The 17,024-nt window shown below is 39.6% G+C and overlaps 1 protein-coding gene across 1 annotated transcript in view; it reads right to left on the bottom strand.

Moving 5' to 3' along the window:
* Positions 1 to 17,024, bottom strand: part of PM20D2 (peptidase M20 domain containing 2) — a 67,034-nt gene that overhangs the window by 22,345 nt on the left and 27,665 nt on the right. Inside the window, exons 1-4 of the mRNA XM_064288953.1 lie at positions 16,480 to 17,024; positions 13,793 to 13,941; positions 11,820 to 11,962; positions 10,389 to 10,543 (exon numbers count right to left, since the gene is read on the bottom strand). The exon at positions 16,480 to 17,024 is cut by the window's right edge and continues 27,665 nt beyond it. Of these exons, the coding sequence (XP_064145023.1) occupies positions 10,389 to 10,543; positions 11,820 to 11,962; positions 13,793 to 13,941; positions 16,480 to 16,947 (915 nt within the window). The 5' untranslated portion in view covers positions 16,948 to 17,024. The remainder of the gene's footprint in view (positions 1 to 10,388; positions 10,544 to 11,819; positions 11,963 to 13,792; positions 13,942 to 16,479) is intronic.

The raw sequence follows: 17,024 nt of genomic DNA, 5'->3' as shown, positions 1-17,024 counted from the left end.
AAAAGAAAGTCACCAAGACATAGTATAATCAAACTTGACAAAACCAAAGACAGAGAATTTTAAGAGCAGCCAGGGATAAATGAAAAGTCACCTACAAAGGAGAGCCAAAAAAGAATAAGCTCGGATTACTCAGCAGAAACCATGCAGGCAAGAAGGCAATGGGATGACATATTTAAAAAATTGAAGGAAAAAAATTGCCAGCCAAGAATCATATAACCAGCAAAACTGTCTCTTAAATATGAAGGCGAAATTAAGACATTTCCAGATAAACACAAGTTTTGGGAATTCCTAAAAACCAAACCAAAACTACAAGAAATACTAAAGGGAGTTCTTTGGTTAGAAAATCAATAATATCAGGTATCAACCCAAGACTAGAACACTGGGCAGAGCAATCATAAGTCAACCCAGACAGAAGAAATCAAAAAAACAAAGCAAGATTTTTTTAAAAAAAAGCTCAAAACGGGTAACAATGATGTTATTATATAAAAGAAGACAACATTAAAACAATAAAGAGAGACTAAGAAATGTGATCACAGACCTTCCACATGGAGAGGAAGACATGGTGATACAGAGAAAATAAGTTAGGTTTAAATTTAGAAAAATAGGGGTAAATAATAAGGTAACCACAAAGGAGACAAACTATCCTACTCATCAAAATAAAATACAAGAAAAAAATAGAGACTCAGCAGAAACAAAATCAACAACAACAAATATGAGGAAAGGGCAATATATAATCTACTCAGCACATAAAATTAAGTGGGAAAAAGAAACCGTCAACAACACATAAAAAAAGACATCAAAATGACAGCATAAATTCATACCTATCCATAATTATGCTGAATGTCAATAGACTAAATGCACCAATAAAGAGACAGAGAGTGGCAGAATGGATTAAAAGCCTATGAGTGGCCATCGGGGATACTCCACTGGTTTCAGCCCTTTGGGACCAAGGAAGAATGAAGAAAACTAAAGACACACGGGAAAGATTAGTCCAAGGGACTAATGGACCACATCTACCATGGCCTCCACCAGACTAAGTCTAGTACAACTAGATGGTGCCTGGCTACCACCATTGGCTGCTCTGACAGGGATCACAGTAGAGGGTCCCAGACAGAGTTGGAGAAAAATGTAGAACAAAATTCTAACTCAAAAAGAAAAGGCCAGGAGGCGGGGCCAAGATGGCTGACTAGGTAGACGCTACCTTGGATCCCTCTTGCAACAAAGACTCGGAAAAACAAGTGACTCGATCACATACATAACAATCTACGAACCCTGAACAACAAACACAGATTTAGAGACGGAGAACAAACAAATATGGGGAGGCAGCGATTGTTTTCAGAGCCTGGAGCCAGCGTCCCAGTCAGGTAACCTTGGCGCTGGGCTTAGGTCTGGGCCCAGGGGAGCTGAACACAAAATCTTGTGACAGCGCAAACAAGGGGCGCAGCCCTACCCCCCTGAACTGACCCCGGGAGGGGGCCCAGCCAGTCTGTGGAGGCGGCGCGGCAACGCGGCTGGCAGGACAAGAAGTCCCCGGGAGGCAGCGACTGATTTTGGAGCCGGGCGTGCAGCGTCCCAGCAGGGGAACCTTGACGCTGGGCTTTGGACTGGCAGCGGAGGGTCTGACTGCGGCTTCAGCGGGCCAGACCCTCGGGGACAATCTCCACACAGCCAGCACACATAGGTGACACGCCCCTCGGGAATCTCAGATAAAATAGTCATTCCAAGCAAGATAAGCAACTTTGGCTACATCCCGGGGTGCTACTCTCCTGTTTCTCTGAACCCTCCCCCACACTTCCCAGGCGGCTTCATTAACACTGGAATTGCCTGAGCCAGAGGTAGAACGGCTCCAGCTCCGCAGTGGCTTTGCTTTTTCCTTTTTTTTTTTTGGTCTTTTCCTAACCCATTCTTCCGGCCTGAGAGAAGGAACCACAAAAAACCCAGGGACCAAAAATCCATCCCTAATTGGACTAAAAACACAGAAACAGCTACAGCCAAGCATATATGATCCAAATCTCAGACTTTTATCCTTACAGGGAACAAGGTGGTGGTTATAATCCAAAGGCAGTTCTGATAGGGATCTGACTGCATTTTTTTTTTAGCGGATTTTCTGGAAAAAAAGTTTCCCAGGTCTGGTATCTTTGCTTATTCAACAGAGCCCTAACTGACCCACAACAGGGAACTGAGGGCTGAAGCTCCCCCCAGACCACCTAGCCTCTTGCCTTAGGTAGGGGTCTAAGGAGGGTGACACCTACCAATCAGTAGAGGTACTTGCATTGGGGGCCTAAGGTACAGCTGCAGTGCCCTCCCACCAAGGTGCTACAGGAATAGAGACACACCTACCTCACTGACACTTGGGGGAAGCCTGTCAGCATCCTGCCCCCCATGGAGCGTGAACCCCAGCTGCTAATAGAATCTGGTGCACACAACTATCACCACTACTTCTCGAGGCAGATAGGTGTTAGGGTGCAGCACACACTTGATGACCCAAAATCAGATTCTACTCAAGAATAGTGAATAGACTCAGGCATATATATCTGGCAACAGCCCAAACCAGCTGGTAATAGGTCATAAGTAAGTCAAGGGCTACAACAAACAAGACAGCACAAGCTAGTAGCCCATCCACGTATATTGAAAGAAAACAAAACAAGATAAGACTCAGTGAGCAATTACAGAATAAACCACTACTATTTCTTTTTATATATATATATATATTTTTATATCTTAGTGATGGCTTGGAGACAGCAGTCAATATCAAACCACATCAAGAAGCAGACCATGACAGCTTCTACAACCCCCCAAACAAAAGAATCAAAATCTTTCCCAAATGAAGATACAGTCCAGGAATTATCAGAGACAGAATATAAAAAACTAATTTACAGAATGCTTCAAGACATCAGGGATGACCTCAGAAACGAAATAAGGCAAACTGCAGAAAAAGCCAAGGAACACACTGATAAAACAGTTGAACTCAAAAAGATTATTCAAGAACATAGTGGAAAAATTAATAAGTTGCAAGAATCCATAGAGAGACAGCATGTACAAATCCAAAAGATTAACAATAAAATTACAGAATTAGACAATGCAATAGGAAGTCAGAGGAGCACACTCGAGCAATTAGAATGCAGACTGGGAAATCTGGAGGACCAGGGAATTAACACCAACATAGCTGAAAAAAAAATCAGATAAAAGAATTTAAAAAAATGAAGAAACTCTAAGAATCATGTGGGACTCTATCAAGAAGGATAACTTGCGTATGATTGGAGTCCCAGAACAGGGAGGGAGGACAGAAAACACAGAGAAAATAGTTGAAGATCTGCTGACAGAAAACTTCCCTGACATCGTGAAAGACGAAAGAATATCTATCCAAGATGCTCATCGAACCCATTTAAGATTGATTCAAAAAGAAAAACACCAAGACATATTACCATCAAACTTGCCAAAACCAAAGATAAAGAGAAAATTTTAAAAGCAGCCAGGGAGAAAAGAAAGGTCTCCTTCAAGGGAGAATCAATAAGTTCAGACTACTCAGCAGAAACCATGCAGGCAAGAAGGCAATGGGATGACATATACAGAGCTCTGAAGGAGAAAACCTGCCAGCCAAGGATCATATATCCAGCAAAACTCTCTCTGAAATATGAAGGCGAAATTAAGATATTTACAGATAAACACAAGCTTAGAGAATTTGCAAAAACCAAACCAAAGCTACAAGAAATACTAAAGGAAATTGTTTGGTCAGAAAACCAATAATATCAGATACCAGCACAACACAAGGTCACAAAACAGAACATCCTGATATCAACTCAAATAGGGAAATCACAAAAACAAATTAAGATTAATTAAAAAAAAAAAAAAGCTCATAACAGAGAATCATTGAAGTCAATACGTAAAAGATCACAATAATCAAAAAGAGGGACTAAATACAGGTGGCATAGAACTGCCATATGGAGAGTGATACAAGGCGATATAGGACAATACAAGTTAGGTTTTTTACTTAGAAAAATAGGGGTAAATAATAAGGTAACCACAAAGAGGTATAACAACTCCATAACTCAAGATAAAAGCCAAGAAAAACGTAACGACTCAACAAACATAAAGTCAAACACTATGAAAATGAGGATCTCACAATTTACTAAGAAAAATGTCTCAGCACAAAAAAGTAAGTGGAAAAATGAAATTGTCAACAACACACATAAAAAGGTATCAAAATGACAACACTAAACACTTATTTATCTATAATTACCCTGAATGTAAACGGACTAAATGCACCAATAAAGAGACAGAGAGTCTCGGACTGGATAAAGAAACACGATCCGTCTATATGCTGCCTACAAGAGACACACCTTAGACTTAGAGACACAAACAAACTAAAACTCAAAGGATGGAAAAAAATATATCAAGCAAACAATAAGCAAAAAAGAAGAGTAGCAATATTAATTTCTGACAAAATAGACTTTAGACTTAAATCCACCACAAAGGAGAAAGAAGGACACTATATAATGATAAAAGGGACAATTGATCAGGAAGACATAACCATATTAAATATTTATGCACCCAATGACAGGGCTGCAAGATACATAAATCAAATTTTAACAGAACTGAAAAGTGAGATAGACACCTCCACAATTATAGTAGGAGACTTCAACACACCACTTTCGGAAAAGGACAGGACATCCAGTAAGAAGCTCAATAGAGACACGGAAGACCTAATTACAACACTCAACCAACATGACCTCACTGACTTATACAGAACTCTCCACCCAACTGCTGCAAAGTATACTTTTTTTTCTAGCGCACATGGAACATTCTCCAGAATAGACCACATATTAGGTCATAAAACAAACCTTTGCAGAATCCAAAACATTGAAATATTACAAAGCATCTTCTCAGACCACAAGGCAATAAAACTAGAAATCAGTAACAGAAAAACTAGGGAAAAGAAATCAAATACTTGGAAACTGAACAATACTCTCCTGAAAAAAGACTGGGTTATAGAAGACATCAAGGAGGGAATAAGGAAATTCATAGAATACAACGAGAATGAAGATACTTCCTATCAAAACCTCTGGGACACAGCAAAACGCAGTGCTCAGAGGCCAATTTATATCGATAAATGCACACATACAAAAAGAAGAAAGAGCCAAAATCAGAGAACTGTCCCGACAACTTGAACAAATAGAAAGTGAGCAACAAAAGAATCCATCAGGCACCAGAAGAAAACAAATAATAAAAATTAGAGCTGAACTAAATGAATTGGAGAACAAAAAAACAATTGAAAGAATTAACAAAGCCAAAAGCTGGTTCTTTGAAAAAATTAACAAAATTGATAAACCATTGGCTAGACTGACTAAAGAAATACAGGAAAGGAAACAAATAACCCGAATAAGAAACGAGATGGGCCACATCACAACAGACCCAGCTGAAATTAAAAGAATCATATCAGATTATTACGAAAAATTGTACTCCAACAAATTTGCAAACCTAGAAGAAATGGATGAATTCCTGGAAAAACACTACCTACCTAAACTAACACATTCAGAAGTAGAACAACTAAATAGACCCATAACAAAAAAAGAGATTGAAACGGTAATCAAAAAACTCCCAACAAAAAAAAGCCCTGGCCCGGACGGCTTCACTGCAGAGTTCTACCAAACTTTCAGAGAAGAGTTAACACCACTACTACTAAAGGTACTTCAAAGCATAGAAAATGACGGAATACTACCCAACTCATTCTATGAAGCCACCATCTCCCTGATACCAAAACCAGGTAAAGACATTACAAAAAAAGAAAATTACACACCTATATCCCTCATGAACATAGATGCAAAAATCCTCAACAAAATTCTAGCCAATAGAATTCAACAACATATCAAAAAAATAATTCACCATGACCAAGTGGGATTTATACCAGGTATGCAAGGCTGCTTTAATATTAGAAAAACCATTAATGTAATCCACCAGATAAATAAAACAAAAGACAAAAACCACATGATCTTATCAATTGATGCAGAAAAAGCATTTGACAAAGTCCAACACCCATTTATGATAAAAACTCTCACCAAAATAGGAATTGAAGGAAAATTCCTCAACATAATGAAGGGCATCTATGCAAAGCCAACAGCCAGCATCACTCTAAATGGAGAGAACCTGAAAGCATTTCCCTTGAGAACAGGAATCAGACAAGGATGCCCTTTATCACTGCTCTTATTCAACATTGTGCTAGAGGTCCTAGCCAGAGCAATTAGTCTACACAATGAAATAAAGGGCATCCAGATTGGCAAAGAGGAAGTAAAATTATCTCTATTTGCAGATGACTTGATCTTATACACAGAAAACCCCAACGAATCCACCAGAAAACTACTGAAACTAATAGAAGAGTTTGGCACAGCCTCAGGTTATAAGATAAACATACAAAAATCACTTGGATTCCTCTACATCAACAAAAAGAACATCAACATCGAAGAGGAAATAACCAAATCAATACCATTCACAGTAGCCCCCAAGAAGATAAAATACTTAAGAATAAATCTTACCAAGGATGTAAAAGACCTATACAAAGAACACTACAAAGCTCTACTACAAGAAATTAAAAAGGACATACTTAAGTGGAAAAACATACCTTGCTCATGGATAGGAAGACTTAACATAGTAAAAATGTATATTCTACAAAAAGCCATCTATACATACAATGCACTTCCGATCCAAATTCCAATGTCATTTTTTAAGGTGACAGAGAAACAAATCACCAACTTCATATGGAAGGGAAAGAAGCCTCGGATAAGCAAAGCATTACTGAAAAAGAAGAAGAAAGTGGGAGGCCTCACTCTACCTGATTTCAGAACCTATTATACAGCCACAGTAGTCAAAACAGCCTGATATTGGTACAACAACAGACACATAAATCAGTGGAACAGAATTGAGAACCCAGATATAAATCCACCCACATATGAGCAGCTGATATTTGACAAAGGCTCAGAGTCAGTTAATTGGGGAAAAGATAGTCTTTTTAACAAATGGTGCTGGCATAACTGGATAGCCATTTGCAAAAAAATGAAACAGGACCCATACCTCACACCATGCACAAAAACTAACGCCAAGTGGATCAAAGACCTAAACATAAAGATTAAAACGATAAAGATCATGGAAGAAAAAATAGGGACAACCTTAGGAGCCCTAATACAAGGCATAAACAGAATACAAAACATTACCAAAAATGACGAAGAGAAACCCAATAACTGGGAGCTCCTAAAAATCAAACACCTATGCTCATCTAAAGGCTTCACCGAAAGAGTAAAAAGACCACCTACAGACTGGGAAAGAATTTTCAGCTATGACATCTCCGACCAGCGCGCCTGATCTCTAAAATCTATATGGTTCTGTCAAAACTCAACCACAAAAAGACAAACAACCCAATCAAGAAGTGGGCAAAGGATATGAACACACACTTCACTAAAGAAGATATTCAGGCAGCTAACAGATACATGAGAAAATGCTCTCGATCATTAGCCATTAGAGAAATGCAAATTAAAACTACGATGAGATTCCATCTCACTCCAACAAGGCTGGCATTAATCCAAAAAACACAAAATAATAAATGTTGGAGAGGCTGCGGAGAGATTGGAACTCTTACACACTGCTGGTGGGAATGTAAAATGGTACAACCACTTTGGAAATCTATCTGGCGTTATCTTAAACAGTTAGAAATAGAACTACCATACAACCCAGAAATCCCACTCCTCGGAATATACCCTAGAGAAATAAGAGCCTTTACACAAACAGATACATGCACACCCATGTTTATTGCAGCTCTGTTTACAATAGCAAAAAGCTGGAAGCAACCAAGGTGTCGATCAACGGATGAATGGTTAAATAAATTGTGGTATATTCACACAATGGAATACTACGCATCGATAAAGAACAGTGACGAATGTATGAAATATTTCATAACATGGAGGAACCTGGAAGACATTATGCTGAGCGAAATGAGTCAGAGGCAAAAGGACAAATATTGTATAAGACCACTATTATAAGATCTTGAGAAATAGTATAAACTGAGAAGAACACATACTTTTGTGGTTACGAGGGGGGGAGGGAGGGAGGGTGGGAGAGGATTTCTTACTGATTAATTAGTAGATAAGAACTGCTTTAGGTGAAGGGAAGGACAATACTCAATACATGGAAGGTCAGTTCAACTGGACTGAACCAAAAGCAAAGAAGTTTCCGGGATAAACTGAATGCTTCAAAGGTCAGCGGAGCAAGGGCGGGAGTTTGGGTACCATGGTTTAAGGGGACTTCTAAGTCAACTGGCAAAATAATTCTATTATGAAAACATTCTGCATCCCACTTTGAAATGTGGCGTCTGGGGTCTTAAATGCAAACAAGCGGCCATCTAAGATGCATCAATTGGTCTCAACCCACCTGGAGCAAAGGAGAATGAAGAACACCAAGGTCACACGACAACTACGAGCCCAAGAGACAGAAAGGGCCACATGAACCAGAGACTTACATCATCCTGAGACCAGAAGAACTAGTTGGTGCCCGGCCACAATCGACGAGTGCCCTGACAGGGAGCGCAACAGAGAACCCCTGAGGGAGCAGGAGATCAGTGGGATGCAGACCCCGAATTTGCATAAAAAGACCATACTTAATGGTCTGACTGAGACTAGAGGTATCCCGGCGGTCATGGTCCCCAAACCTTCTGTTGGCCCAGGACAGGAACCATCCCCAAAGACAATTCATCAGACATGAAAGGGACTGGACAGTGGATAGGTGAGAGATGCTGATGAAGAGTGAGCTAATTATATCAAGTGGTCACTTGAGACTGTGTTCGCATCTCCTGTCTGGAGAGGGGATGGGAGGATAGAGAGAGTTGGAAGCTGGCAAAATTGTCACGAAAGGAGAGACTGGAAGGGCTGACTCATTGGGGGAGAGCAAGTGGGAGTACGGAGTAAGGTGTATATAAACTTATATGTGACAGTCTGACTTGATTTGTAAACGGTCACTTGAAGCTCAATAAAAGTTAATACAAAAAAAAAAAATCTAACAAAAAAAAAGAAAAGGCCAGGCTTACTGGCCTGACAGAGACTGGAGAAACCCTGAAAGTATGGCCCCCAGATACCCTTTCAGCTCAGTAATGAAGTCACTCCTGAGGTTCACCCTTTAGCCAAAGATTGGACAGGCCCATAAAACAAAATGAGACTGATGGGGCACACCAGCCTAGGGGCAAGGACTAGGTAGCAGAAGGGAACAGGACAGCTGATAACGGGGAACCCAAGGTTGAGAAGGGACAGTGTTGACACGTTGTGGGGTTGTTAATCAACATCATAAATCTACACGTGTATTAACTGTTCAGTGAGAAAAACTAGTCTGTTCTGTAAACCTTCATCTAAAGTACAATTAAAAAAATAAAAATAATAATGTGATATGTACAAGGGCTTACTATGGGCTGGGCACTAAACTCTTCACAAACAACATCTCATTTAAGCCTCACGAGAAACCTAATATAAATTATATTACTATCCCCATTTTTCAATTGAGAAAAAGGAGGCCCAGATACTAAATGTTTGCAAAGGTTACATAATCAGTGAGGCTGCAAAAGCACAAGTCCAGATCTTGTCTCTCTAACTAGATCGTAGGCTCCCCCAGGGCAAGAGTCAAGTTTTATCTAATCCTGAAGCTCCCCATCCCACTGTACTTCATGCATGATTGATACTTAAATAAGTTACTGATTTTATGGTTCGAATCAACAAACCCTCTTGACCAACTTCGGTTCTGTGTCTATTTTAATTTCCATTCCAGCAAGGCGTAAGTATTTATATCACTACTACACATATCTGTAACTTTACTAAAAATAGCTTTGCCTGATTTTGCCATAAAGTTCCCTTTTATAGGAACTCTACAGAGCAATTCTAAAAGCCTGACTTCTAACAAGGAAAGGTGTAACTCGCAAATGGGCAGGGATTCTAGCACAGGGACATCAAGAGTTATTCTAATTGCTGTGTAGGCAAGAATACTGGTAGTCTTCCCTATTATAGGAATTGAGTACACACACGTACATGTACACACACACCCACACATATAAAATAATCAACTATTCAGCCAGCTGATTTTGCATATTCAAAACATCGCCAAATAAAAAAGAGGCAAAAACTTATTGCCATCAAGTCGATTTCGACTCATAGCAACCCTACAGAGCAGAGTAGAACTGCCCCATAGGGTTTCCAAAGAGCAGCTGGTGGATTCAAACCGCCGACCTTTTGGTTAGCAGCCAAGCTCTTAACCACTGCACCAAAAAAGAGGCAAGTTAGATTTAAATCTAACTTAATGTAAACAACCCCAGCCCACTTATATACCTCTGATTATAGCTTAGATTAACTCTTAAAAGTTCTTACTGTGCACCCTGTAGCCAAAGCTGCAGCTCTGAAGCAATCTTCTGCCTTTTTGGTCAAAACTGGAAGTTCTTTCATTGAGGGTGCACGGAAGTAATAGATTAATTCAGAATAAGAGGGAATGATATTTGGTTTTACACCACCATTTTTTATTATACCTACAAAAAGAACCAAATTACTGGAATTAAGCTTGAAGATCATTTCTTTAAGCTTAAATATACCCATAAAGTTTTTCAGCCAATATATACATAAAAATAATTTAAGCTTCTTAGTTTCACAGAAATACCAAGCAAAAATTTTAATATATTGTATAACACAAGTTTCTACACATAGGGTGATATTTTCTGGCTAATAAGAAAAAAAAAAAATTGTATGTGCTTCATTCTAGGAAATGTATTTAATATTAGGACAATGTGATTCTATATTATGAAGAAAGTATTAGAAATGTATATAACCAACTACAAAAAGATGAACTGAGTAAATCTTAAGGTTTCTGGAAAAGGCATTTCAGTAAGTTTTATTATAACTGCACATTTTTATAAGCTTTTGACATTAAAGAAGAAAAAGAAAAAAACCAAAGTATGTGATCCTATAATTATTTTGTACCTCAAGTGTCCCATGAATATTTTAAACGGCATTTAGCTCTGTGATAATTTTCATGCCGAGATAAAAAAATGCAGGTTAAAGATTACTTAGTACTCTCAACTATCAAAACAAATTCACTTATTTGAAACTACACTGAGAATGAAGTTTTATCCATTCAAAGTAGCAACTAAAACAGATAGGCTGATTTTATATGACCTACTTAAATAACATATTATTTCTATGTACCCGTTTGTTCTTTTTAAAGAAACTAAGGCAGACAATTGTTAAAAGTGCATTACAAATTGACTTCAGCCCATAGCAAAATCAGGTAAAGAAGAGATGTGAAAGCATAACAACCGCCCAAATTATAGGGGGAAAAACTACAAAAAGGGAAGGAAATTTGTTCCTTTAAGGCAGTACTTCATTACAGTATTTATACTGCGATACACATAATTCTAAAAGATGATATTCAGGATCCACAGTACTTGAGAATAATACTAGCAGCCATTACACTTATTTTGCTATTAAGAGACAGTGAGAATAACTGGAAAATCAAGTTCCAACTTTCAAATACAGAAAGAACATAACTTTTTAACCTAAAATTATTATCTCTGATACTCAAAGATGGCCACTACATTTGTGTATAAATAATCTTAACTTCTTCTTACCCACATACAGCCAACCCTTTTAGTATTCTCTCATATGAGTTTCCGAAAACATGTTTAAAAATTTTAGAATATTCATATAAAGTACAATGACGCCATGTTTTTAAATGAAATATTAAGTAAATAAATTCCATTAAAATATATTAAGCAACATTTATCACACACAAGTATTTGACCTTCGTACCATGAACTCTCCAGGTTGGTTTCATTTGCTGTCTTAGCACAGACAGATTGTTGTAGGCAAGAACGGCTGCATCTAACGCATTTACTCCTTCCCAGGGATAAGCAGCAGCATGAGATGCTTTTCCATAGTATTTCACAGTCACACTAGGAAATAAAACATCATTTAAAATTGCTTTTTCCATTATCATGAAAGTAAAAAAAAATCCAAATAGTTAGAATTACCCAACTATTATTGAAAAATAATTCACCAGGTTGGAATTTAGAGTCACATATTATTTGTAGTAATAACATTGCAATTTACATATATTTGTTCATTATTACATGACAGTGCTTGACACAGAAAGGCAGTCTGAAAAAGAGAGAAAACTTTGCTCAACAGACCACCAGTACAGATTAAATCTGTAGACAATTAATTTCAATTCAAACAAACAAGCAGTACTTTATGAGGTGCTGGAATTACAAAGATGGTTAAAATCAGTTGCCACTGAGACAATTTCAACTCATGGTGACCTCATGTGTGTCAGAACAGAACTTTGTTCCATAAGGTTGTCAGTGGCTTATTTTTTTGGAAGTAGATCATCAGGCCTTTCTTCCAAGGTGCCTCTGGGCAGACTTGAAATGCCAACCTTTTAGGTAGGTAAGCAACCGAGCACGTTAACTGCCTGCACTATCCACGGCCTCCGGTACAATACTGGTATAATTTATACCACCTCTAAAACCAAAGAACATGTGGTGAAGAATATTGAATATACCATGGTCTGCCAAAAGAGTGAACAAATCTGTTGTGGAAGAAGTACATCCAGAATGTTCCTTAAAGGCAAGGATGGTGAGACTATGTTTCACATGCTTTGGACATGTTATCAGGAGGGATCAGTCCCTGGAGAAGGACATCATGCTTGGTAAAGTAGAGGGTCAATGACAAAGAGGAACACCCTCAAGGCGACAGACTGACACAGTGGCTACAAAAATGGGCTCAAGCACAACAAGGATTGAGAGGATGGCACAGAATTGGGCATGTTTCATTCTGTTGTACATAGGATCGCTATGAGTCACAACCAACTCTACAGCACCTAACAACAACAACAACAAAAACCAAAGTTGAAAGACTCTTGCTATTGTCACAGTACCAATTCCAGTGACAAGAAAAAAGATACTAGAACCATTAAAATTATTCCTCTGAGGACAGGATTTGTGAGTTGCTGAGACATACAAGATAACTTCTACGATCTAGAAGCGCTATGGGCTGGGACAGATGGTTTTGCTATCACTCTCTAGCTACCGCACAGGTGAACATGTGGTTTTCCTGAAGCAACTGAGCAGTGGGTCCTTATGACTGGGCCACTAACTGGACCATTAACTACTATGATTGAAATTTCTGGTGTAAAAATTTCAAACCACCTCAGTAAGGCAAACTCCTAGGTAACAAGGAACGTGAGCTCTTCAACACAGAGAAAGAGAAATAAAAGGTTTCAGTGCCAGGTAAATCAGAAAACAATAGATTGACAAGTTCTCACTAAAATCCACAGCTACCAGGTTCTGTATTCTTTCTTGGGAATATAATTTGTCCTCTTTGCAAAGAACTCAAATAAATAAAATGGAGAAGTGTGTGTTTTCTTCCAGAGTCTGATAGAGCTGTCTCCTGCAAATCTATTCAGTTGCAAGGGCCAACTTCCCATCAAAGACAGTTGTTCTCCAGAAACCAAATTACTCTAGATAGTTTAAAATAGAACATAAATATTAATATACTCTATCTGATATTTCTATGCTTTTTAGGCATTATTTTAATACTCCAATTAGGAATGCTATAAGTCTCAATTAAAAGAGGCGTGACAAATGACATTCAATGGCAAACAAGAATCATACTATTATATTTCAATTTACTTGTTAAATGTATAAATGTTTTAGTCTCCGTTTAGAACAGTATTATATGGTCTGTTTGCCACTAATAAGTTTATCTTTAACTGGATTACTTACTCATGTTCAGCCACATCAGGTAGATAAGCAGCGTTCTCTTGGGATGGATGGGCCATAAAAACAACATCAAGATTTTTAAAAGCCCCAGCTTCAATTAAATCAATTTTGCCACCGCCATCTTCTTCTGCAGGTGTTCCCAGGACTATTATCTAGAAGGAAATACACATGTCAGGGCAAAACAGAAAGAAAGAAATTGCAGTAGGAAAAATATCAAACAGGTTCATCTGCATATGTATTCACAACCTAAGTTAATATCCTTACACTATGGAGAGAGGTTTTGTTTTCTGCTATTTAAGTAAGGCACTAAGATAATCACAAATTTTAATTTACATTGGTTATACCAACTTGAGGAAACCCCGGTGGTGTAGTGGTTAAGTGCTATGGCTGCTAAGCAAAAGGGAGGCAGTTAGAATCCACCAGGCACTCCTTGGAAACTATATGAGGCAGTTCCACTCTGTTCTATAGGGTCACTGTAAGTTGGAATCGACTCTATGACAAGGGGTTTTTTACACCAGCTTGGAGCCCTGGTGGCACAGTGGTTAAGAGCTATGGCTGCTAACCAAAGGACTGGTAGTTCGAATCTATCAGCTGCTCCTTGGATACCCTGTGGGGCAGTTCTACTCTCTTACAGGGTTGTTAAGAGTTGGAATCGTCTTGCCAATGGGTTTGGTTTTTTTTAATACCAACTTGGTGCAAAGTATGTACTAGAGACACTACAGAAAACGTTTCACAATTTTTAACTAAATTTTATATAACTAAAGTTAAATACTACATACTTATTTCCTCAAAATTTCTTAGGACTTATTTCTTAAAGCTTCTTGACTAAGTTTTTTAATGTATGTATATAATTATTAATAAGCATCTTACTGGTAAGGAATTTTACATTACTTATTAGTTTTTTTTCTTTTTTTTTTTTAGTTATCCTCACAACAACCCTGTGAGGTAGGTGAGCAATTTGTATCATCATTTTAGGGTGGGTGGTTTTGAGGCATGAGTTAGAATCAACTCTAGGGCAACTGGTTTGGTTTTTGGTATTGACTTTGAGGCACAGAAGGAAGTGTCTCCCCCGAGGTCACAGAGCAAGTCTTCAGGCAGAGCTGGGATTAGAACTCAGATGTCCTGACCTTCAGGCCTGAACTCTGATTCCTTGCTGAACTACCTTATTAAAAGGTCTTAACTCATTAATCCTTTATGAAGAGCATTAAACAAATCTTAATACCACAGTTAGAAACGGCCAACTATTACACAAACTTACTAATTCGATTCCACCAGTTCAACCAGGCAGATTTATTGGTCACCAAACACCTAATTAAACAAAAGAGAACTTTACAGAATAAACATTTTACTTTAATAGTTAGGCTTAACTTCTTCAAACAATTTAAAAAGCAAAGAAAAATTACAACTAATATACTTTCAAGATCATGTATAAGAGCACAATGAAACAAGCTGGAAAAGGTCTTGGCTAGCAAAGGGAATCAACATAAATTCCATTATCAGATAAAACAGATAACCTTGCTAAAACTGAGAATAACCATTTGACATTAGATGTTTGTACGTTTCGCAAAATCTTTTTCTTTAAAAAGTTATAAAGCACTCAAACTCTTAAGCTGCTGTTTAACTCTTAACCTTTGACTCATTAAATGTGCTGTCTCTTGCTGATTTCTCAAAACCTTCCATAAGGCTGGTAAAAGCTAAATCTCTCCAGTGTTTCATGCAATGGCAAAGGAGGCCCCCCCCCAAACAAAACAAAAACCTGACCAGATGCAAAAACAAGCCCCAGAGGCAGAAAAGAGAAGGCAGCTAAAATGAAAAAGCCACAAAAGATGGAATTGTTAGGATAAAAGAGAAAGGTTACTGACATTGAAAAAATATGGTCTAAAGAATATTAAAATAAAACATTAGTCTTCCCCTTAACCTGAACGGTGGTGATTGTATCTTAGCTCACAGAATGAAGGACATACCATCTGGAAAAACAGAGCAACACAAGATTAAACTTGTCCTATGACAAACATAAACGACATTTTCCCGTTTAAGGAATCGAGGTATTAAAGTCGTGAAACAAAAATTAAGACTTAAGAATGAACTCATTTACGTAGTAAATGTTCACTTCCCAATTATTTGTGTATTTCTAGAGGTTTGGTGGTCCTAACGACTGAAATTTTTCTATCCAAATACCAATTATTCGAATCACAACATCTATCACTACCACAAACAAAGGATTTGGACAAGCTTAGTAAGGAGGGGGCTGTAGGTTTCCTACAAAAATTACTTCCTCTAGAGACTGCACAACTTTGTCAGCAAATTGTGGTTGCTACTCAGTTACCAAAAATAACCTGTAACGAAAACCAGGCTTAATTCTAAGGTCTTTCCTAAGGGAAAATACACTGAATTGTTTACAACTGCAAAAGAGAAAACAAAAACCTGCACAAAAAAAATGTCTCGAGGTCGCCAACACGTGAACTACCGGCTTTTATTCAGGGGTTCGGTCTTTTGGCAAAAGCGAGGCCAGAACGTTGAGTACCGTCCCCTACACTTGCCTCGGGGCAGGAGGGGACGCTGCGCTGGGGATGCACCGGGGTCCTGCCATTCCCAGACCCGCCGCAGAGGACTCAACGGAGAGGGAGGACCCCGGGCCGGTCACGGTCTGGACAGTCGGTTGAGAGTCACGCGCCGGGGCCCCACCTCACCTTCACCGGCGGAGGCGGCCCGGGGAGGCCCTCCAGGGCCCCCTTCACGCCCAACGCGGCCGCCGCCCCGACCTCAGCAATCAGGTTGTGGCCGCAGGCGTGCCCGATGCCCGGCAGTGCGTCGTACTCGCAGAGGAAGGCCAGGTGCAGCGGCCGCCGCTCGGCGCCCGGCGCCGCCCGGCCCCCCGGCGGCTCCCACTCGGCCCGGAAGGCCGTGGCCAGCTCGTAGTGCGGCTGCACGGTCCAGGCGGCGGCCGGCGGCTCCTGCTCGAAGAAGCGCGTCAGCACGCGATGGGCATGATGCTCCTCGTAGGCCAGCTCCGGCTCGCTCCAGATCGCGCGGCTCAGAGCTCCCAGCCGCTCGGCCGCCTCGTCGATGCGCTCCGCGGCGCGCAACTTCAGCAGCTCCAGCTCAGAGACGCCAACGCCGGCGCCCCCTTCCCCAGGCCGTTCCTCCACGGGTCTCATAGTGCCCAGAGCTGGGTACCGGTCAGCACTCCGCTCGCTGCCTCGCTCGCAGCTGCCCACCGCGCCTGCGCACGCGC

This window comes from Loxodonta africana, chromosome 1 (genome assembly GCF_030014295.1).
Source record: "Loxodonta africana isolate mLoxAfr1 chromosome 1, mLoxAfr1.hap2, whole genome shotgun sequence".
Classification (NCBI taxonomy): Eukaryota; Metazoa; Chordata; class Mammalia; order Proboscidea; family Elephantidae; genus Loxodonta; species Loxodonta africana.
This window is presented reverse-complemented; position numbering and strand designations above follow the sequence as displayed.